Source organism: Stegostoma tigrinum, chromosome 2 (genome assembly GCF_030684315.1).
Source record: "Stegostoma tigrinum isolate sSteTig4 chromosome 2, sSteTig4.hap1, whole genome shotgun sequence".
NCBI classification, from domain to species: Eukaryota; Metazoa; Chordata; class Chondrichthyes; order Orectolobiformes; family Stegostomatidae; genus Stegostoma; species Stegostoma tigrinum.
In genome coordinates this window covers 8,301,440-8,325,477 of record NC_081355.1, presented here as the reverse complement: position 1 = coordinate 8,325,477, position 24,038 = coordinate 8,301,440, and the positions used below count along the sequence as shown (strand labels likewise).

At 43.0% G+C, this 24,038-nt stretch overlaps 1 protein-coding gene across 1 annotated transcript; it reads right to left on the bottom strand.

The window, feature by feature from the left end:
- Window positions 1-4,956: 4,956 nt before the first annotated feature.
- kiaa1143 (KIAA1143 ortholog) lies at window positions 4,957-24,012 on the bottom strand. The gene is made up of 3 exons (XM_048559897.2): window positions 23,738-24,012; window positions 11,663-11,807; window positions 4,957-9,393 (listed from the first exon to the last, which is right to left on the bottom strand). The coding sequence occupies exons 1-3, from the start codon at window positions 23,843-23,845 to the stop codon at window positions 9,179-9,181; spliced, it is 468 nt and encodes a 155-aa protein (XP_048415854.1). The 5' UTR covers window positions 23,846-24,012; the 3' UTR covers window positions 4,957-9,178.
- Between the last annotated feature and the right edge of the window lie 26 nt (window positions 24,013-24,038).

Below are 24,038 nucleotides of genomic sequence, written 5' to 3'. Positions count from 1 at the left end.
TTTTGTTTCAGGGTCCAATTATTTGTACATTGTGGTGTTAGAGTTTAGACGTCAGATTTTGCATTGACAGCATTGGTCATGGTATTACTGCTTGCCATTATTGTGGAGTAAGTTAGACAGCAACACGGTGAGAACATTAAAATCTGGAAAACAGGATGGTGCAGTCCAATTTGTCATATTCCTTCACAGGCTTTGCTTCACCAAGAAATTCAGTGCTCAAACACGTGAAGAGAATGAAGCAGCAACACATTATTAGATATCCACTACGCTAGGCTTAGCCAGTCAACTGGCACTGAATCTTAAACTGCACTCTGTCTGGATGCCTTCCAAACATCATTTTAGGCAATTAAACAAAATGTTTTTTTTTAACATATGTTGATTTTCATTCCTTCAGCTTTTAATTAATTTTTCTTAATTCAATCTTTCTTCTGCTCTCTATTTTTCTTCCTTTACATGGTTTTACTTTAAATTAAACATTCTACCCTCACCTTCTTGGCTTAGACTCTGCAGCAAGGATTCCTCCATCAGTATGGTTAAAAAGAGGCATGACACTGCTTACTTCATTCACACAGATTCATTGTTTTGGAGTCTTAGCAATTAAAAGTTGCCATTCATTTATCCACACACTGAAAAAACCTCATATGTTCCTCTGAAATGCAATAGATTGCAAGAAGCTTGCAGTGGTGCAAAAGTAATTTGTGAATAACTAATGAAATTCTTTGAAGTTCATGAGCCAGTGCTTTTAAGGCAAGTACCAACCAATCATCTTGTGATTCTGTGTCTTGGAAGTTATTAGAATAAGTGTCACAATAATGGGTTCCTATTGACACTTGGCTCAAGGGTTCAACGTGTTATCTTATGCACAAAAAGGGTCTAAAGATAGCTCCACAGTGAATCCACAGTAACCGCACTATTTATTAACGAAATACGGAAGCATGATGAGATCTTCTCAACAAATGAGGCTGCATGAAGAGAAAAGGGGACATGCAGAGGCATACAAACAAGCTTAGAAAGGCAAAATACAAATTTAATTCTTAACAATTAAAAAAAAAATCTAGATTCACCTTATCTGCCAAAATGTTCATCTGTGCTGGTTACCAGTCTATATTAAACAGATTGTGATCAATGATAATAAAATGTGAGGCTGGATGAACACAGCAGGCCAAGCAGTATCTCAGGAGCACAAAAGCTGACGTTTCGGGCCTAGACCCTTCATCAGAGAGGGGGATGGGGTGAGGGTTCTGGAATAAATAGGGAGAGAGGGGGAGGCGGACCGAAGATGGAGAGAAAAGAAGATAGGTGGAGAGAGTATAGGTGGGGAGGTAGGGAGGGGATAGGTCAGTCCAGGGAAGACGGACAGGTCAAGGAGGTGGGATGAGGTTAGTAGGTAGATGGGGGTGCGGCTAGGGGTGGGAGGGAGGGATGGGTGAGAGGAAGAACAGGTTAGGGAGGCAGAGACAGGTTGGACTGGTTTTGGGATGCAGTGGGTGGAGGGGAAGAGCTGGGCTGGTTCTGTGGTGCAGTGGGGGGAGCCGACGAACTGGGCTGGGTTAGGGATGCAGTTGGGGAAGGGGAGATTTTGAAACTGGTGAAGTCCACATTGATACCATTAGGCTGCAGGGTTCCCAGGCGGAATATGAGTTGCTGTTCCTGCAACCTACGGGTGGCATCATTGTGGCACTGCAGGAGGCCCATGATGGACATGTCATCTAAAGAATGGGAGGGGGAGTGGAAATGGTTTGCGACTGGGAGCTGCAGTTGTTTGTTGCGAACTGAGCGGAGGTGTTCTGCAAAGCGGTCTCCAAGCCTCCGCTTGGTTTCCCCAATGTTGAGGAAGCCACACCGGGTACAGTGGATGCAGTATACCACATTGGCAGATGTGCAGGTGAACCTCTGCTTAATGTGGAATGACATCTTGGAGCCTGGGATAGGGGTGAGGGAGGAGGTGTGGGGGCAAGTGTAGCATTTCCTGCGGTTGCAGGGGAAGGTGCCGGGTGTGGTGGGGTTGGAGGGCAGTGTGGAGCGAACAAGGGAGTCACGGAGAGAGTGGTCTCTCCGGAAAGCAGACAGGGGTGGGGATGGAAAAATGTCTTGGGTGGTGGGGTCGGATTGTAGATGGCGGAAGTGTCAGAGGATGATGCGTTGTATCCGGAGGTTGGTGGGGTGGTGTGTGAGAACGAGGGGGATCCTCTTTTGGCGGTTGTGGTGGGCGCGGGGTGTGAGGGATGTGTTGCGGGAAATACGGGAGACGCGGTCAAGGGCGTTCTCGATCACTGTGGGGGGAAAGTTGCGGTCCTTGAAGAACTTGGACATTTGGGATGTATGGGAGTGGAATGTCTTGTCGTGGGAGCAGATGCGGCGGAGGCGGAGGAATTGGGAATAGGGGATGGAATTTTTGCAGGAGGGTGGGTGGGAGGAGATGCATTGACGGTACATTGATGACTGTATCGGCGCCGCCTCTTGCTCCCCAGAGGAGCTCGAACAGTTCATCCACTTCACCAACACCTTCCACCCCAACCTTCAGCTCACCTGGGACATCTCCAGCACATCCCTCACCTTCCTGGACCTCTCAGTCTCCATCTCAGGCAACCAACTTGTAACTGATGTCCATTTCAAGCCCACCGACTCCCACAGCTACCTAGAATACACCTCCTCCCACCCACCCTCCTGCAAAAATTCCATCCCCTATTCCCAATTCCTCCGCCTCCCTACCTCCCCACCTATACTCTCTCCACCTATCTTCTTTTCTCTCCATCTTCGGTCCGCCTCACCCTCTCTCCCTATTTATTCCAGAACCCTCACCCCATCCCCCTCTCTGATGAAGCGTCTAGGCCCGAAACGTCAGCTTTTGTGCTCCTGAGATGCTGCTTGGCCTGCTGTGTTCATCCAGCCTCACACTTTATTATCTTGGATTCTCCAGCATCAGCAGTTCCCATTATCTCAAATTGTGATCAATAATGTGATAATTCCACAATACGATACCAAACAAAATAAAACATTCTTGCGTGAACACAAGTATATTCATCTTCAAAACCCTGAGCTGAGGTGGAAATACTTTACCATTTTTGGGAATAGTGAAGTGTTTTGCTCTCTTCCCACCACCAGAAAACTCTTGTTTACCACAACTCTGCAGATATCAACATGTCATCACATCATTAGACCCCTAAGAGATGCTTCCTCAAGTTACAAGACAGAGACCAAGCCGTGTCTTTCATTACCTCAACGTGCTCCAAACCCAACTTTTTCAAAACAGTAAAATGCAGAAGTGGATCTGCACTTGGCCCCATAAAGCACGGCACAAAGAGGTGACAGTAGCATTGTGAAATATCACTGGGCTAGTAATCCAACTCAGGCTAATACTCTGGGATCATGAGTTAAAATCCCACCATGGTAGCTAGTGGATTTTAAATTCAGTTAATAGACTTGGAATTAAAAGATAGATGTGGTAGTGACCATGTAACCACTGTTTATTGTCTTAGAAACCCATCAATTTCACTAATGCCCAGTACTGAAATATATCTGCCATCCTTCTCTGGTCTGGACTATATTTCACACCAAACCTATAACAATGTGGTTGACTTTTTATCCTCCAACTTTGCACAGCAAGTCACACAGTTCATGGGGGATTAGGTGGCCTGGCTGTGACACTCTTGTACCATGACAGAATATTTTAAAAAAGACAAGGAACCGTTTTCAGCTTGTTACTTAAGGGATAGATATTGGCCAGGACATTCGGCAAAACATCCATGCTATTCTTCAAGTGAGGCAATGGAATCAAGTACAGGAAAAAGTACTGGAGAACCTCAGCAGGTCTGGCAGCATCTGTGGAAAGATAAACAGAGCTGATGTTGAGTACGACAAGACTGTTCTGAACAAGGCCGTGGAATCTATTGCACACGCCAAAGCAACAGACATGACCTCATTTTAATCTCTTCATCTTGTGTATTAGGCAGAGAGAGTACATTCTTACACCTGATTTCATAGCTGGATTTTGCAGGAACAGATCACTTGCCTGTTGTTTCTGCTGGTTTCTTGTGTTTGAATTTTCTCAGCCCAAACATTTGAACATTCTAGGCCCAAATATTTGACAAGGGTCGATCTAAGCATTAAGTGTAGCCACATTAGTGAATCAGCCTAATCTAGAACACCAAGGTGGATTAATATCATAAATAAAAACTGAAAGAACTGTGGATGCTGTAAATCAGGAACAAAAACAAAAGTCGCTGGAAAAGCTCAGCAGGTCTGGCAGCACCTGTGAGGAAATAAATCAAGAGTTAAAGTTTCAGGTCTGGTGACCCTTCCTCAATGTTCTGAGCAAGGGTCACCAGACCGGAAACTTTAACTCTGATGCTTTCTTCACAGGTGCTGCCAGAACTGCTGAGCTTTTCCAGTAACATCTATTAATATCAGCTCTTTCTGTTTGCTTAAAATGCTGTGTGCTATACTATAGGGAAACATTTAACAGCTCCACCTTTAAACTGCTTTCATGTAGAATGGCAGGGCTGAAGACTAAGAACAACCAAGTGTTCACCTGGACACTGAAACTTAACCATTCAGAGCATAATTCACCCATAGAATACAGAACTAACTTTTTTTTAAATCAAAAAGATAAACATTTGTTTTTAAATAAACGCTTATACCTGTGTAGTTCTATATCAACAAAGAGACCTTCATGAATCAATCAATCTCTCCTTGACAATGGGTAGGTATGAGGCTATTCACAATCTCACTACTCCATTTGAGCCTTTGGTGAGCTCCTAAACAGATTTCTGCATGTACACCCCTCAAACACTCTGTGCAGAGCCAGATTCCATCCCTACGTCAGGTCATCAGCTGCAGAAATTCTCACCCATGCCTTTGTTGTCTTGAATATTTCAATGCAATTCTTGCCATTCTTTCCATTTTCAAATCTTGTAAACTTGAGGTTGTCCAAGCCTTTACTCAAACAAACTGTCAGTCATTCTCAATCACCCATGTGCTCACTGACCTGCACTGGTCCCCAGTAAGTAATGGCTCTGTGTTAGAAGTCACCCTTGTTTTTAATTACTGCATGGACTCTGCCTCCAGCTCTGTAACCTCCTCCAGACTTGTAACACTTCAAGATATCCATGCTCCTCTAATTCCGGACTCTTGAGCTTGCCTGAATTAACTACTCTACTCCTGACTGCCAAGGCCCCAAGCTCTGGAATTCCCCTCAACCACTTTAAACCACTTCATCCTTTAAGAACTCCTCAAACCCAAACACTTTGATCAAGCTTTTGGCTTTCTGCCACAAGATCTGCTTATGTATTTCAGTGTCAAATTTTGTTTTAAAACACTCCTGTGGAGTGTCTTTGGATGTTTAATTATATTAAAAAGGTGTTCTATAAATTTCCCTTCTTCCCGAGGGAGATTAACTAATCTCTTCTTGATCCTTCCACCTCAACCACACCACAAATTGGGAAATTATTGCATAACATTAGGAATAATAGAGTTCATCCCAACAAAATGATGAGCCCTTTAATTAAAGTGCACACAATTGAAATGATTGATGGTGTGCTTTATTAATGGAAAACAGTATAGTTCATACAAGTTGTCTTTCCAACTATATTTGAAATTGAAAATCATTGATAACATGTTATCAATCTATATACTACTACAGTTTAAAAAAAGCACAAAGATCAACATTCCAATACAAATCTCACAAAGGATAAAACCACGGGCGTAGCTACATCACTATAAAAACACATTGCTTAGCTCCCAAAAAGAAGCTTATTACCCACATTCCCACGTGGAATGAGAATGATTGCTCTACCTCCTCAAAGATGATGCTACTAAAAGCGCTTATTAATTAGGCAAGCCAATGGCATTCTGTTCATTTCTTATCATGAGACAGACACTTTTATGGTGATTATTTGAATAATCAATGTCTTAGCATTCTCAAAATTCTTGGACTCAAACTAGTGTGCATTGAAGGAGGTTTAATGTCAGTGCACTCCCTATTTCCTTGCTATGTGGACCTTTCTGTTGGAGAAGTGGATAATCAGCTGGGAATCCCAAATGGAAATCACTCTTTGAAGGTGTCCATAAGGAAGTGGGAATGCATGGATGAAGCTAGGTTCTACACTCCTATTATCCTTCTACCACTTTTGGGAAAGACACTCAAAATATTCAGCACGTAGGCAGAGTGCTGGAGGGCAAGAGACACCAGTAATGAAGTGGAGAAAACGGGTGAAGTGATTGCCAAGTACCAATGAAATGCACACTTTTTTCAGAAACCTAATATTTCTGTGGATAACTCAATGCTTAATACATACAGATTGAAACTGCATTGATTCAAAATTTTATATGGTGAACTAAATCACCTCCATGCACAGATTCTCTCCATTTTTTAAACAATAAATCCATTGTCACACACAAATTATTTCACATCTTTTGAGAGAAACCAGTTGGAATTCAGCTGAACACCCTACCAAAGATGTTGATTAGTCTGAGTGGCCACAATACACAGTAGAACCAGTCCAGTTTCAACTAAATACAGCAGAAATCTTACTATCCTTACTTTCTCTGGTTATGACATGAGGTCATCAACCTGAAATGTTCTATTTTTCTCATAACCGATGTCACCTGACCTGCTGAGCATTTTCAGCATTTCATATTTGTAGAGTCATTACGAACCCAGGCACCCATTTAGCCTATTGGAGTTCATGCAGGATTTCTGTAAGTACTGAAGGAAAAAGACAGCACTGCAGAACTCATACTGAATCGTTCTATTTATGAATGGAGCTGTAAAACACAGATATGCTGGGCAGGCAACTCACCTGTAGTTTACCAACTGTGCTGTGAAAAAGAAGGCATAACATTGCTTTTCAAGTTCTCCCCTGACGGGATAAAAAAAGGTACAGAAGTTGCTGCTTAAGAGGAGAGCATAGAAGTATCTTTTCACTCAGAAACTGTAGTGGTAATTACTAAGGAAATTACAACATCGAAGTTGAACCAGGCCTTGGAGAGATTTAAAAATGAGGATGAGAATTTTAAAATTGAAACACTGCTTGAACATGACCGAAAATAAACCAGACAAGCAAGCATTGGGAATGAAGAGTGAATGGGTTTGATGCGACACATGAGCAGGAGAATTTTTAGTGAGTTTATAGAGGGTGGAATTTGGGAGACTGACCTGTGACAGATGAGTCAGGTTTGGAGCTAATGAATCATGGATAAGGATTAGAGCATCAAGTCAACTGAGGAAGGGGTGGGATATGATGATGTCTTGGAGGTGGAAATAGTCAGTCATAGTGATGGCATGGATACATGGTGGAAAACTCATCTTGAGGTCTAAGATAATGGTGAGGTCGTGAACCGTCTGGTTCAACTTTCAGTGGCGAGGGAGCTGAGTTTGTGGCATGGATCAAAAGGCATTGGCCTCAATCTTACCAATATTTAACTAAGAAATTTCTGCACATCCAGTAACAGATGATTGGATAATTTAACAAGTTGAGAGGTGGCAGTGAGGCAAGCTGAGTGTTGTCAACATGTTTGAAAACTGTGTTTCTGCATGAGTTGCCAAGGGCCAGCATGTAGATGAGAACCAGGAGGCGTCAATGTGCGCTAGAGTCAAAGTTATGGAAGCAGGAAAGCAAGCTGCTGCAAGTGATTCTCTGGCTACAATGTAATATGGAACTAGTTCAGTCCAGGAATACAATGGAGGATAGCCATTTGAAGAAGGACATGTGCTCAACCGCATCACAGGCTGCAGACTGAGAAAGGCAAGGAGGGATAGTTTGACAGAGTAATAAGCTATTTGCAATTTCAGTTAAGTAATTTCTATCTTGCAGCATGGGCAGAAACCCAATTGGAGAGATTCAAACATGAATCTCTGGGAAAGATAGGCATGGATTTGAGGGATTTGTGGATTTTTTTTGGTAGTGCATTAGAAATTGGGGCCAGTGGGATGGGTGAGCTTCCATAAAGGGAAAGGTGAAGTGAGCACACTCTAACCAGTGAGCCATTTGCCATCACTGAAACCCAGAAAATGAGTTAGTCTAATCTCACCTGGCAAACAGGAAACTGGCACGATCTGGTCAACTGTCCATCCTAACATCCCACCCAATTTTATTTTGTATTGAAGTGAATTGAAAATGGAATCTGTCAGGATATAAAACAGGTAGCCAATCTGATTCCAACAGTTTTCCCGTTAGGCGGGTCACGTAAAACTACTTCAGTGATATCGTGAAAGCTGCCACTCTTGCATATGCATTCATCAGCTCACACTCAGGAATTGCTAGCAAGGCATAACAGCCTATATACAGCACCAAAAACAACACAGTAAGTGTACAACAGCAAAGTTCTGACGCTGCTGAAAATCTGAAACAGAAAATACTGGAAACAATAAACAAGTCAGGCAGCAACTATGGAAAGAAAATCAAAGTTGAAGTTTCAAGTCAATCACCTTTCATCAGATGCAGAATTTTCTTTTCCACACCACCCCACCACCCCCCATAACACAATTGTTTGCTAGAATTGAGGGGAAGATATAGGGCTGAATATCACCTGCTGAACGCAGTAACAAAATAAAAACACTCACAATTTATATTCTTGTCCTCTTTAAAAAAAATTCCTCATACATTTTACTTTAATTCCTCACCACCTTGATGTCATACATCACATGCTTTTATAAACTCCAATCACTAGGGCCTCACCCTTTGATTTCAACGAGAGGAAGATTAAATAAAGCACTCAACCTGCTGCAGATTTCAGCTGCAAAGACAACGTGCAATCTGCTTTTTTCCTGAAGAAGGGTCTCGACAAAACGTCAGCTTTCCTACTCCTCTGATGCTGCCTCGCCTGCTGTGTTCATCCAGCTCTATCCAGTGTTATCTCAACGTGCATTTAAGTTGGCTTGACGATGAGTGGTATCCATTTTTTTTGCCCCTGAGCCTCCTCATATTCTTTTTAACAAACTTATAATAATAACAACTGAGCTCTTGGTCGTGGCGAAGGAGGAAACAACACAACAACAACAGTAGACTGGGTTACCTGCTATAGTCATACAACATTAAATATGAGCCCTAGCTGCACTTCAATGTAACTAAACTAATTTGGAACTGTACAGAGCTGATAAATTGGGTTCATCCAAAGGCAGGATAGCAATATTATTAGCTTCTTATTAATAAGAACCTAATAGAGGTAGAGTACTTCCTTAATCATCATCTCCATCATCCTCAAAAGACAGCAAGCTGGTGTTTTTCACTTGTTTTGGTTTGTTCTCTGAATTGGAGTATTCGGTTTGCTCTTTTCGCTCCTCCTTTTTCTTCTTGCTAGAAGTGGCAGTCAGGCCTGCAAAGGTGTCGCCTGAAGAACGCTTTGCTGGTTTCCTGAATACATGCTTCCCATCCTCTGGCTCTGGCTCTTCAGCTGGTCACAAAATACAAGAAAATTAAGAGTAATCAGGAAAGGTATTTGCTTACGATGAAATACTCTTATTGCTCAAAACACCCGTTTACTTTTGGCAAAATTTCTCCCACTTTACATCCACACTACTCTTGAAATGGCCTGTGGTTTACATTGATGGGCGACCCATGGATCAACACCTTCTAATCTATCAGGTCAGATAGCAAACAGACGGAGGGGCAGTGATTCCAGGAAAACAGACTTGTCAGTAGACACAGGATTGCACACAATGAGGAAATTAAGACTTTAATTGCCTGATCCTCTTAATTCACTGTAAGATTACAGGTTTTGGTCACTAATATTACTGCTCTCTCCAAATTAAACAATGTTCTACTGTATCCCATTTTATTTCTTAAATGTATTCTTTATTTGCAAGGTAGAAGAGACAGCAACAAAGCATCATTTATTGACTATCCTACACTGCCGTTGAGAAAATGTTGGTGAAGCCACCTTCTTGAACCACAGGCTGGGCATAGAGTTACAACAACAATGCTGTCTGGGACAGAGTTCCAAGATTTTGATCCAGAAACAATAGATAGTGACAGACTTAACCAAAAATAAACAAAGTGTCAAGTGCACAATTACCCTTTAAATCACTGCAGAACACACTTGTGTAAATGCCTTTCAATATACTTTCAATAGCTGAATCCAAGCTGCTCACAACAGATGTATTTTGGATACTTTTAACAGTCAGCTATAAAATCAGGGTACAGCAGATACAAAACGGCTATTAAATGCACTTTCAAAGATCAGGAATGCGATGTAGAGGTGCCGGCGTTGGACTGGGGTGGACAAAGTCAAAAATCACAGAACATCAGGTTTTGGTCAAACAGGTTTATTTGAAATCACAAGCTTTCGGAGCACAACCCCTTCATCAGGTGCAGAGAAAGGAGAGCACACACAGACACAGTTTATAGCAGAGAGATCAAAAGGATCATACAACTGGTGTGAGTGGCGTGAACAGACCTAAAATGGCTGGCTGACTGCCTCCTGTAGAACCTTTAATCATTCATAACTCTGGTGCTTGTTGCGTAGTGTCCACTCATCCATTGTCGTAGCGTCTGCATGGTCTCTCCTATAAACCATGCCTCAGTGCATGAGAGAGATAACGTTGGCCAAGTCACACGACTATCTTCCATGTACGTGGTGGGAGGTGTTCCCTCGTGTGATGCTAGTATCCAAGTTGCTGATCTGGCATTTCTTGCATAGGTTGCCATGGCAGGGTTATGTCATGTTGTAACTAATGTTGTCGTGAAGGTTGGGTGGTTTGCTGCGAACAGTGATCTGTTTAAGGTTCGTCTGTTGTTTTGAAGGTGAGAAGTGGAGACATGGGGAAGATCTTGGTGAGATGCTCATCATCAATGACAATGTTGAGGGCTGTAACAAACATGCCATAGTTTCTCCACTCCCGGGAAGTCCTGAACGATGAAGGATACTCTATCAATCATATCCTGTGACTGTGTTGTGGTTTTTCGCTGCGGTGTGTCGCAACTGGTAATCGATGAGTTGAACTTTCACTCTTTCACACGTGAGCGAGGACGTGCATGCACATGCTCTCTCACACAAATATGTTCTCTCACGTGCACTTGCTCGCACTCTCAGTCTTGTGGGATGAATCATTTCATCCAAGATGTTTGTTTATATGAAGATTTATGCTATTTTGTTCAAGAAACACACAATTTGTAATCACATTCATTCTGACATTTTATAAATTTCTGCTTTCGGAATAAAACCAGCCCGATTCCAGGTTAAAACTCTGAGACAGATTCTGGACAAGACATCACACCTACAATTCAGTGTCTGACCTGAGATGTCACCTTTTGTCTATTCCTGTCACTCTGTTGTTTTATGTTTGGAATGTCAAGCAGCCACTAATGAAACCTTTATTTATCTCGGGGCAATGACTGGAAATGGGTTCTGGCATTTGCATCTTAATCAGTCGAAACTTGCATCTCCTTTCTAGCAGAGTTCCCCATACATTCTTGCATTCTAGAAGCAGTGTATGAATGATTAAAGCTTCTAAAGGAGGCACTCAGCCAGCCATTTTAGGTTTGTTCACTCCAATCACACCAGTTGTATGATCCTTTTGATCTCCTTGCCTATAAACTGTGTCTGTGTGCTCTCCTCTCACTGCACCTGACGAAGGGGCTGCAGTCCAAAAGCTTGTGATTTCAAATAAACCTGTTGTACTATGACTTAGTGTTGAAAGATCAAGTTCCACATATTTACATACATTTCTTTGAATTTTCTGCATTCTGTTTGACTTTTGCTGCTTCTTCAGCTGTCAAGTCCCCCTTGCGAAGAACCACAACCTGTGGCTGCTCGTCTTCCAGATCACTCGGTCCACTGTCACTATCAACAGGTGTAAGCTGCTGCCTCTGAAGGAGGGAAAGAAAAATTAATCCAATTTTCAAAATAGATTTACAATATTTGTAGAGTGACAAGAACAGAAGTTGCTGGGAAAGCTCAGCAGAGCTTACATTTTGGGTCCGGTGATCCTTCCTCAACTTCTTTCCACAGATGCTGCCAGACCTGCTGAGTTTTTCTAGTAATTTCTGTATTTGTTTGAGATTTACAGCTGTTCTTTCAGATTTTATTATTACAGTGATCTTTCGCTGTTATTTTAAGCATGTCAATTAAAAAAAGAGGTGAGGATTTCTCTCCACAGCTCCAAGGTGGCATCAGCATGGGAGATAGTGTTCAGGCTCTTGGGAGCCCATTTGCTCCTGGCCGGCAACCTTGCTTTCTCCAATTACTTTGTCTTTTTCTTTTCTTCATCTTTGAGGCTGGAACAGTGTCAGCAGGGCAATGGCTACTGCGTTGGCAGTGTGAAACAGGACCCTTAGCAGTGGTGGCCAGAGTGGGGGACTCTTAGTGGCAGTAGGCCCGGAGCCTGGACTTAGGACAGTGTCGGTGAGGTGGAGGCAGCAGTGGAGTCATGGTCTCCTACGGCATAGTTATTGCTGTTTCCAGAGTGGGAGTCCTTGAGGACTGGATTATCTTGCAAAAGCCCTGAAGCCTTACTTCAGATCTCAATTTGAACAAAAGATGGACCCTACCCTGAGATGCTGCTGGGCCTGCTGTGTTCATCCAGCCTCACATTTTATTATCTTGAACCCTAAGTAATTTCTTTTTATCTTTATTGTAACACAAAATGGCGTCAGATTGTAGCAGCAAAACTGCATCTTCATGACATACATGGAAATAAATCATGCATTTATTCATCCGTGGTATTGATTTCCAAACCTTCAATATCAATACACAATCTGCCAGAAAATCAAGTGAATGTGCAGGAGCAGGATCATAGTAAATAGGCAGAGTAGGCCATTCAGCCTTTTCAGCCTGCTCTGCCATTCAACTAGATCATGGCTGGTCTTCAACATCATGGTCATTTTCTTGTACTATCCCTGTATTCATTGACATATTTTGGATTTAGGTTTTATTGTCAGATGTACTCGTGTGGGGTACAAAAGTCCAGTGAGAAGTGTACAATGTCGCCACAAACAGTGCCATTGCCACCAGCCACCAAAAGCCCCTGCCTCCATAGCTCCAGTTTTACGAACACTCAAGGTCTGCACTTTATTCAGGATATTTTGTATCCAGAGATCTATCAATATCCGCCTTGAGCCTCATTTTTGGAAACTTCACAGGCCTCGGTGGTAGAGAGTTCCAAAGATGTGCCACCATCCGAGTAAAGAAATTCCTCATTTCAGCCTTACAGGGTGTCCCTCTTACTAGAAGATGATATTCTCTGGTTCTGGACACCCTTTCCAGCCAGGGAAAACAGCCTTCCTGCTTCTACCCCTTTCAACCATGTATGAATTTTGTTTGCTGCAATGAGATCATCTCTAATTCTTCTAAACTCCAGCGAATACATGCCCAAACTTCCTGAAAAATAATCCAGCACCAGTAATATGGTACCTTTTGATAAACCGGCAAAATATACCCGAAATAATGGATGTTTCCTGTATAATCACAATCTCCACGACGTTCGAGTAGTCAGTTATGGGCGCAATTAAGTTTTAAAGGTACAGTGACATTGTTATTCAAGTGATCTATGCTGTAACAAAATAGAACACAAAATTATATAAAATATGTGCATACCACCTACATTACGTTTCTACTACTTAGTTTGTGTTTTAACATTGATTATGTGGACCTTTTGATTTACTGGAATACTTCAACTGGTTCACTCCTGGTTCCATAGGTGTCAGTCAATTAAAAAAAAACTTTGCAATATCATCATGAAAGGTAGGAAGCCAATTACATTGAAATATTCTCTCAGATGGCAAGCCAGGAAGTTTAAAAAATAAACTGAAATCCTTTTCACTCTTAGCTTGCAAAATTTTTGTGAATGCAAAATAATCTTAGACACTGTTAAGAGACAGTATATTTTTCTATATGGGGTATAAAAAGGAAAATGGAAGCTAGATGCTATTACATTGCTAAAAGGTACGAGTATTTTTGCTCTGCAGCACGAAGATCTAGTGAGATTATGTAGTCTGCACCTTAGCCATACAAAGCTGTGTTACATTTTGGAGCAGTGACATGGGTACCTTATGAGTTTGAGAAGCACCAGTAGCATTTGAGTTAAGGAAAAACAGCTCAACAACAGCTTTCAGATTGGTCCAGGTGCAGTTTGTTACAGACCAATGTTGCAGTGCATCTGAGATATTCAGAAGTCTTATCTCTCATCATTTTCACTGAGTGAAAAAAAACACAAAAGAAAACCTAGAGACTCTCAAGAAAGACTTCTGATACAAGACAAGGCTTGGGTCAACCCAATCAACTACTGAACCAAACACAACATTTTTTTTAAAAAACATACTGGTGACACAAAGAAACATGAGAAACAAATCAATCCACCCGTGATCTGGATTTTGGAATTTGTTTCAATCTATATTTTTCCACCATAATATTTCTGTCAAACTGTCTGTTTTGAATGTCTTATTTATGAATGAATGTGTTTAGAGTTTTAAAAGGCTTTATCTTAAGTCACATGGTAGTAATTGGTACTCCACTTTAAGGAATGCCTACTTATAATAATGAGTCATCTTCCTGGCAATGACAAAACTTGTTGTGAATTTGTTTTGTCCTGAATAGCAGGCAGTCAGGTAAATTCATCATCATTGTGGTTTTGTTGTGCAGTTGAACATTTATGATAGTTTGTGGAATAGTAGGACTCAATCGTTGATGCAATCTTCCCAACTGAGTCGTAGGTTTAGTTAGAAGATGACACAATTTTAATGACTTTACTAAAGAAAGAGAGACTATCATATTTAAGGAACTTAAGATCCAACAAATATAAAGTTGATTTAGAAAGAAAAGTGAGACTATTTATTAGTATTTATGAAATTAATAGATCAAAACTTCTGCTGCAACTTATTAAACAGAATGTCACCTTTTCAATGGGTTTTTACAGTAAGATTAAGAGCATGAAAAGTCTCATCAGTTTAGTAATTTCTAATTGATTCCTGTCTGGTGGGGCCTCAACAGCTCACCCTACTGAGAAGCATAGAATTACTAACAGCAAGCAATGAACTTCTGCACCTAACTGCATATTTGAATGTCCAAAGTTGGGGTCGGTTTTAAGGGAGTTATGATAGCAATCACTTACAGTTTCACGGCTGTTACTACCACAAAATCTAGGCTCATATCACTGGCTCAACCTCTAGCGAGAGTTAACATTTCTGGTACCTCAGGAGAGAGAAGAATTTTTCAACTCCAACAAGATAAAAAACAAATCTATGATAAAATACTAAGCAATCTGTACACCTTACCAATTCAAAGGCTACTCATTGCCCAGGTTGCAAATTTGTAGAACACGATTAACAGCAACTGCAGAATCAATGCCCCATTTGCATACAAACTGATATGTACTAACATGTAGAGCACATTCCTCAATGCTTTAAGGTTCTAGTTGACTCTGCAATGGTATTGATGCTGAAATCTAGAGCAGCATCAGCTTATGCTTTCAGAAACTTCATTGAAACAAAAAATGTACATTTTTATATGCATGCTTAAACATTGCCACTTGTCCTAAGGTACTTCACAGGCTTGATTGTAAAACAAAGTTTGATACCAAACCACATAAAGAGGTACTAATGAAGAGATCAAATGCCTGGTCAAGAAAGTAGGTCCTGAGGAACATCTCAATAGGGGACAGAGGTTCAAAACTGGCTGAGGGAAGGAATTCAAGACACTAGGGCCCAAAGACAAACAAATGCAGTTGAGAGATGGTTCATCTCTGGTCAAAGTGAACGATGGAATAGGTCTAAGGGCTCCTGTTCCAATGCACTAATATGTTTCCAGGCAAACAAACAAACACTGGACTTTAACCATAATCAGGGGAAGAGAGGAAGCCACATCAGAGGTAATGACCGATTCTCATGTTTGCTGAGCAACATTTGGAGGAGTCACACTGGCCTGGTGCATTGGCATCAGTATCAACAAACTGTGTGGAAACATATTTTATGGTCAAAGTTTTTTTTAAGGAGGATGCAAAATTCTCTTGGCAGTGGAAATCTGGAATAAGAAAAAACAGGCATAGCAAGTCTTATGAAAACACTGGTTTCAGCTTCTAATGTCTGTTGTAAATCCAATTTGAACATCACTGCTTGATTAGATCAGCTGCATTGACAATAGTCCACTGGGAACAGAAAGTTAGCTGGAGAGATCGGGATGAACCCAGTGGGGGGTCACCAGGTTGTTTGTCTCTTGTTCATGCCCAGATGGCCCTGGAGGTGATGCCTACTTGTTTGTGAGATGTTTTGTAGTGTGTGTAATACATTCAATTTTTTAAAGCCTTAGCAAAGATCCGTAGTTCAGTTTGTGGGTGAGGTTGTTGACTCGCTCGCCAAGCTGGCTTGTTTTCATTCAGACATTTTGTCACCTTTCTAGGTTATATCAGTGAGGCTTCCAATGAAGCGATGTTATTCTACTCCGCTTGGAATTTATACTGTCTGGTCCATTGTGGTGAGTGATGTCATTTCTGGTTTTGTTCTGTATGGGTTTGTATATGGGGTTCAATTCAATATGTTTGTTGATTGCATTATGGGTGGAGAACCATGCTTCCAGGAATTCCTGAGCATGTCTATGGTTGGCTTGGGCTACTATATACCTTGTTCCAGTCAAGCTGATGGCCTTCATTGTCTGAGTATACCAATATTAAGGAAAGTTTGTTGTGCTGCTTGCTGATGTTCATGTATTCTGATGGCTAGTCTCCTTCCAGTCTGTCCGACGTAATGCTTGTGGCAGTCATTGCATGGTATTTCATAGACCACATTGGATCTGCGCGTTGTGGGAATGGGATCTTTAAACATTGTGATGTTTTTCTTAGAGTGGCTGTGGGCTTGTGCGCGACCATGATTTCTAGTGGTCTTAGGAGAGTGGCCAGTAAGCTAGGGCATACTGTATCCTCCTGTTGTTGTCTGTTTAGTAGGCACCTGTGGATGAAGTTGCGGGAATATCCGTTCATGGTGAAAGTTTTGTATAGGTGCTTTTCGTCTTTCCTGCATAGTTCTAGAGCATTGCAGTGTGTCCTGGCCCATTTAAATATGGTCTCAATTCAGCTTTGTTTATGGACGTGAGGGTGGTTGCTGGACAAGTTGAAGATTTGATCAGTGTGGGTTGCTTTTGTGGAAAGTGTGTCCACATTCACCTTCTGAAGGAGCACGTTGCAGCACTGAAGAAAGAACTAGATGACCTCAGGATCATCTGAGAAAACGAGAGTGTGTTTTCTGGACAGGACCTTCAGCGAGGTCATTACACCGAGGATACCAGAAGAGAGAAGGGATGCTTGAAGTATAAGAGACCCCAGGGAAGTACCTCTCGTAAACAGGTTGACTCTCGTAGAAACCGTCGAGACAGATGACACTGCCAGTCCGAGAGGCTGACAGGTATGCGAGTTAAACATTGGCGTAAAAGCAGAGCCGAGGAGTCAGACATCATGCAGAGTCATGGTAATAGGGGACTCCATAGTGAAAGGGACTGAAAGGGGTTTCTGCGGCAACAGGCGGGATTTGAGGATGGTGTGTTGCCTTCCTGGTGCCAGGATCCAGGATGTCACTGATAGAGTGCAGGGAATACTCAAGGGCAAAGGCGAAGAGCCAGAGGTGGTGGTGCATGTCGGCACTAATGACGTTAGGAAGAAAAGGAGGGACATTCTACAGCGGGACTTCAAAGAACTCGGAAGAAGGCTGAAAAGCAGGGCTTCCAGGGTGGTTATCTCCAGTTTGCTTCCAGTTCCTCGGGCTGGAGAGGGCAGGAACAGGGAGATAATGGACTTGAATATGTGCAGCTGAGGATCTGGTGCAGGAAGCAAGGATTTACATTTTTGGATCTCTGGGGTATGTTTTGGGGTAAGGATAAATTGTACAAGAGGGACGGGTTGAACCTTAACAGGTGGGGGACCAGCATTCTGGCAGGCAGGTTTGCCACTGCAACACAGGTGTGTTTAAACTAAGTAGTGGGGGGAGGGGCCAAACTGGAAGTTTAAGAATGAAGTTAAAGGGAAAGTGAGAATAAGAAAAGTTAAGAAAGACAACAGAATCAACAGAGCAGAAAACTCAAGGGATTGTACAGTATGGCCAAGTGAAATAGGGATTGATAGCAAGGGTGAGGGGAGTAACGAATTAAAAGTATTATATATGAATGCACGAAGCATAAGAAATAAGATGGATGAGCTTGAGGATCAGTTGGAAATTGGCAGGTACAATGTTGTGGGGATAACTGAGACGTGGCTTCAAGTGGACAGGGCCTAGGAAATGAATATTCAAGGCTATACGTGCTATCGAAAGGACAGACTGACGGGCAGAGGGGGTGGGGTGGCCCTGTTGGTGACGAATGATATTCAGTCCCATGCAAGGGGGGACATAGAATCAGGAGATGTAGAGTCAGTATGGATAGAACTGAGAAATTCTAAGGGTAGAAAGACCCTATGGGAGTTATCTACAGGCCCCCAAACAGTAGTCTGGATGTAGGGTGTAAGTTGAATGAAGAGTTGAAATTGGCCTGTCACAAAGGTATCACTACAGTTGTTATCGGGGATTTCAACATGCGGGTAGACTGGCAGAATCAGGATGGTACTGGACCCCAAGAAAGGGAGTTTGTGGAGTGCCTCTAGAGCAGCTTGTACTGGAGACTACCAGGGAGAAGGCAATTCTGGATCTGGTGTTGTGCAACGAACCGGATTTGATCAGGGACCTCATAGTAAAACAGCCATTAGGAGGTAGTGGCCATAATATGATAAATTTTAATCTGCAATTTGAGAGGGAGAAGGGAGAATCGGAAGTGTCAGTATTGCAGTTGAATAAAGGGAACAATGGAGCTATGAGGGAGGAGCTGGCCAAAGTTCAATAGTACAATACCCTCGCAGGGATGGCAGTGGAACAACAATGGCAGGTATTTCTGGATATAATGCAGAAGGTGCAGGCACAGGCACAGTTCATTCCAAAGATTAGATTAGATTAGATTCCCTACAGCGTGGAAACAGGCCCTTCGGCCCAACAAGTCCACAGCACCCCTTGAAACATCCCATCCAGACCCAGACCCAGACCCATCCCCCGATAAACCACACTCCCTGAACACTACAGGCAATTTAGCATGGCTAAAGAGAAAGAAAGATCCTAAGGGGAGGCAGCGGCAACTGTGGCTGATAAGGGAAGTTAAAGACTATATAAAGATAGAAGGGAAGTATAACATAGCAAAGATGAGCGGGAAGCCAGAGGACTGGGAAACTTATAAAGAGCAACAGAAGATAACTAAAAAGGCAATACGTGGAGAAAAAAAATGAGGTACGAAGGCAAACTGGCCAAAAATATAAAGGATGATAGTAAAAGCTATTTTGGGTATGTGAAAAGAAAAAAAAAGGTTAAGACTAAAATTGGGCCCTTGAATACAGAAACAGGTAAATTTATTATGGGGAACAAGGAAATGGCAGAAGAATTGAATAGGTACTTTGGATCTGTCTTCACTAGGGAAGACACAAACAATCTCCCAGATATAATAGTGGTTGAAGGACGTAGGGTAATGAATGAACTGAAGGGAATTTATATTAGGCAGGAAATGGTGTTGGATAGACTGTTGGGTCTGAAGGCTGATAAGTCCCCGGGACCTGATGGTCTGCATCCCAGGGTACTTAAGGAGGTGGCTCTCAAAATCGTGGACGCATTGGTAATCATTTTCCAATGTTCTATAGATTCAGGATCAGTTCCTGTGGATTGGAGGATGGCTAATGTTGTTCCACTTTTCAAGAAAGGAGGGAGAGAGAAAACAGAGAATTATCGACCGGTTAGCCTGACGTCAGTGCGGGGAAAAGATGCTGGAGTCAATTATAAAAGACGAAATTATGACTCATTCGGATAGCAGTAACAGGATAGGTTAGAGACGGCATGGATTTACAAAGGGGAAATCGTGCTTGACTAATAATCTGGAATTTTTTGAGGATCTATCTATGAAGATAGACAAGGGAGAGCCAGTGGATGTAGTGTACCTGGACTTTCAGAAAGCTTTTAATAAAGTCCCGCATAGGAGATTAGTGAGCAAAATTAAGGCACATGATATTGGGGGAAAAATACTGAGTTGGATTGAAAATTGGCTGGCTGGCAGGAAGCAAACAGTAGTGATAAACAGGTCCTTTTTGGAATGGCAGGCGGTGACCAGTGGGGTACCACAAGGTTCGGTGCTGGGACCACAGCTGTTTACAATATATATTAATGATATAGACGAAGGCATTAAAAGTAATATTAGCAATTTTGCTGATGACACAAAGCTGGGTGGCAGGATGAAATGTGACGAGGATGCTATGAGAATACAGGGTGACTTGGACAGACTAGGTGAGCGGACGGATGCATGGCAGATGCAGTTTAATGTGGATAAATGTGAGGTTATCCACTTTGGTGGCAAGAGCAGGAAGGCAGATTACTACCTAAATGACGTCAAGTTAGGTAAAGGGGAAGTACAACGAGATCTAGGTGTTCTTGTCAATGAAAGCAAGCATGCAGGTACAGCAGGCAGTGAAGAAAGCTAATGGCATGCTGGCCTTCATAACAATTGAGTATGGGAGCAGAGAAGTGCTTCTGCAGCTGTACAGGGCCCTGGTGAGACCACACCTCGCGTATTGTATGCAGTTTTGGTCTCCAAATTTGAGGAAGGACATTCTTGCCATTGTGGGAGTGCAGCATAGGTTCACAAGGTCAATTCCCAGAATGGCAGGACTATCATATGTTTAAAGATTGGAGCAACTGGGCTTGTATACACTTGCGTTTAGAAGGATGAGAGGGGATCTGATTGAGACGTATAAGATTATTAAGGGATTGGACACTGTGGAGGCAGGAAGCAGGTTTCCGCTGATGGGTGAATCCAGAACCAGAGGACACAGTTTAAAAATAAGTGGTAGGCCATTTAGAACAGAGTTGAGGAAAAACTTCTTCACCCAGAGAGTGTGGATATATGGAATGCTCTGCCCCAGAAGGCAGTGGAGGCCAACTCTCTGGATACTTTCAAGAAAGATGGATAGAGTTCTTAAAGATAGTGGAATAAAGGGTTATGGGGATAAGGCAGGAACAGGATACTGATTGTGGATGATCAGCCATGATTATAATGAATGGTGGCGCTGGCTCGAAGGGCCTACTCCTGCACCTATTGTCTATTGAGGTTTGGAACACACCGTTGGTCATACAATCAACTTCAACATCCAGAAACAGAAGTTGACTGTTGTTTCCTTCTTCCCTTGTGAATTTAATCCCTGCGAATACATTGCTGTTTTCAATTTTGAAACAGTTTGCCTCCACGATTTGTGCCTTTCCAAAAAAAAAACAGGTGCGCTTTCTTCTTATTGGTTTATCGAGAAAAAGCATTTGTAGATACAGTAGGTTTAATCATTCAGGTCAATAACCTTCTGTCCAAAATCTGAACAGCTAAACTTATCTTTACCTCCTTACAGAAGCTGACCCCCTGGGCGTTTATAGAATTTTAAAAAATAATTTGACAAAGGAATTTATTTGATTACATTAGTGGTTTTTAAAAGCTCTGGGAAAATTTGAAATTGCTTACAATGCTTTACTGGTGGCTGCAGGGGAGCTTAGAAGCAGAAAGCTACAGCTATAGCTCATGCAGCACAGAGAGCTAGCAGCCACACCAAGGAGTGTACATGATATGGTATTAAAGTGACACAAAGTAATCATAAATTTGTTACAGCACAGAAGGTGGTTATTCAGCTCATTGTGTCAATACTGGCACCAAATGAATTGCTCGTTTGGACAGCCATTTTCCTTAACTTTGAATATTGTTCCTTTTCATATTCACAACTGAACAGCTTCACACACCCTCAACAGCACATTTCAGAATTTAAAAATCACAGTGAGAAAAATCTATTCCTCACATTGCTTCTGCTTCCGTTATCAATTTCTTCAAATCTGTGACCTGTTTTAATCTCTCCCTATTCAACTTAGTCCAAACCCGTCGCGATTTTGTACACCGCTGTCAAATCTCGTTTCAGTTTCTTGTCCCAAAATAAATAGCTCAACTTCTCAAATCTATTTTAATTCAAATTCCTCATCCGTGGAACCATTCTTGTGAGCGCCTACATCTTTACGAACAATTTCATATTGTATTATAATGGAATTTAGTGAGGTGGGCAATCCTGATACAAAAATGAGTTTGAACCACTGCACGACAATATAGGAAGAGACCACTCGGCCCATTGTGTCTGTGACAGCTCTTCAACCGAACTTTCCAGCCAACCCGATTTCCTCTACTCTTCTACCATTTCCTTGTAAAATGGAGTCTATTCCTACTTTAACACGGGTATTTTAAGGGGCAGGAGCTTGTAACAACCAGCTTGTAACTGATGTCCATTTCAAGCCCAACCAGCTTGTAACTGATGTCCATTTCAAGCCCACCGACTCCCACAGCTACCTAGAATACACCTCCTCCCACCCACCCTCCTGCAAAAATTCCATCCCCTATTCCCAATTCGTCCGCCTCCGCCGCATCTGCTCCCACGATAAGACATTCCACTCCCGCACATCCCAGATGTCCAAGTTCTTCAAGGACCGCAACTTTCCCCCCACAGTGATCGAGAACGCCCTTGACCGCGTCTCCTGTATTTCCCACAACACATCCCTCACACCCCGCCCCCGCCACAACCACCCGAAGAGGATCCCCCTCGTTCTCACACACCACCCTACCAACCGGATACAATGCATCATCCTCTGACACTTCCGCCATTTACAATCCGACCCCACCACCCAAGACATTTTTCCATCCCCTCCCCTGTCTGCTTTCCGGAGAGACCACTCTCTCCGTGACTCCCTTGTTCGTTCCACACTGCCCTCCAACCCCACCACACCCGGCACCTTCCCCTGCAACCGCAGGAAATGCTACACTTGCCCCCACACCTCCTCCCTCACCCCTATCCCAGGCCCCAAGATGACATTCCACATTAAGCAGAGGTTCACCTGCACATCTGCCAATGTGGTATACTGCATCCACTGTACCCGGTGTGGCTTCCTCTACATTGGGGAAACCAAGCGGAGGCTTGGGGACCGCTTTGCAGAACACCTCTGCTCAGTTCGCAACAAACAACTGCACCTCCCAGTCGCAAATCATTTCCACTCCCCCTCCCATTCTCTAGATGACATGTCCATCATGGGCCTCCTGCACTGCCACAATGATGCCACCCGAAGGTTGCAGGAACAGCAACTCATATTCCGCCTGGGAACCCTGCAGCCCAATGGTATCGATGTGGACTTCACCAGTTTCAAAATCTCCCCTTCCCCTACTGCATCCCTAAACCAGCCCAGTTCGTCCCCTCCCCCCACTGCACCACACAACCAGCCCAGCTCTTCCCCCCCACCCACTGCATCCCAAAACCAGTCCAACCTGTCTCTGCCTCCCTAACCTGTTCTTCCTCTCACCCATCCCTTCCTCCCACCCCAAGCCGCACCTCCATCTCCTACCTACTAACCTCATCCCACCTCCTTGACCTGTCCGTCTTCCCTGGACTGACCTATCCCCTCCCTACCTCCCCACCTATACTCTCTCCACCTATCTTCTTTACTCTCCATCTTCGGTCCGCCTCCCCCTCTCTCCCTATTTATTCCAGTTCCCTCCCCCCATCCCCCTCTCTGATGAAGGGTCTAGGCCCGAAACGTCAGCTTTTGTGCTCCTGAGATGCTGCTTGGCCTGCTGTGTTCATCCAGCCTCACATTTTATTATTTTAAGGGGTAACAGGCCAGACCAGCGCAAGGAATGAGGTTTGGCCAAAGACTTTGGGGGGGGGAAGGAACTGAAGGGTCGGACTGACCTTGGTTTCCACGGTCGGCCCAGACTTGTAACCCACATCTTCCTTAAATTTCCTGAGGAAGGCGGGTTCGGCCGGCTTCACGTACGAGATGTTGCTTCTTTTACTCATTTTTTTTCGGTCATGTGCGTGTTTATGGAAACAACAGCCGCTTCCATCAAAACGCAGATTTTGATGACGTTGAAAGCCAATGGAACACAAGCATGTAGGGAGAGAAACACAAATACACACCGTTTCATCACGTGACACAAAGGACAGCAATCGCGCCCTTTATATTTGCCCTTCCCCTCCTCCCCGCCCAGCC

Excerpts from the sequence above, each read along its gene's own strand:
- kiaa1143 (XM_048559897.2), bottom strand. The coding sequence starts at position 23,845 with ATGAGTAAAAGAAGCAACATCTCGTACGTGAAGCCGGCCGAACCCGCC. Across the intron at positions 11,808-23,737 it reads GGCCGACCGTGGAAACCAAG|AGGCAGCAGCTTACACCTGT; the intron begins GTCAGTCCGACC and ends TCCCTCCTTCAG. Across the intron at positions 9,394-11,662 it reads TGCAGAAAATTCAAAGAAAT|CTGAAGAGCCAGAGCCAGAG; the intron begins GTATGTAAATAT and ends TTTTGTGACCAG.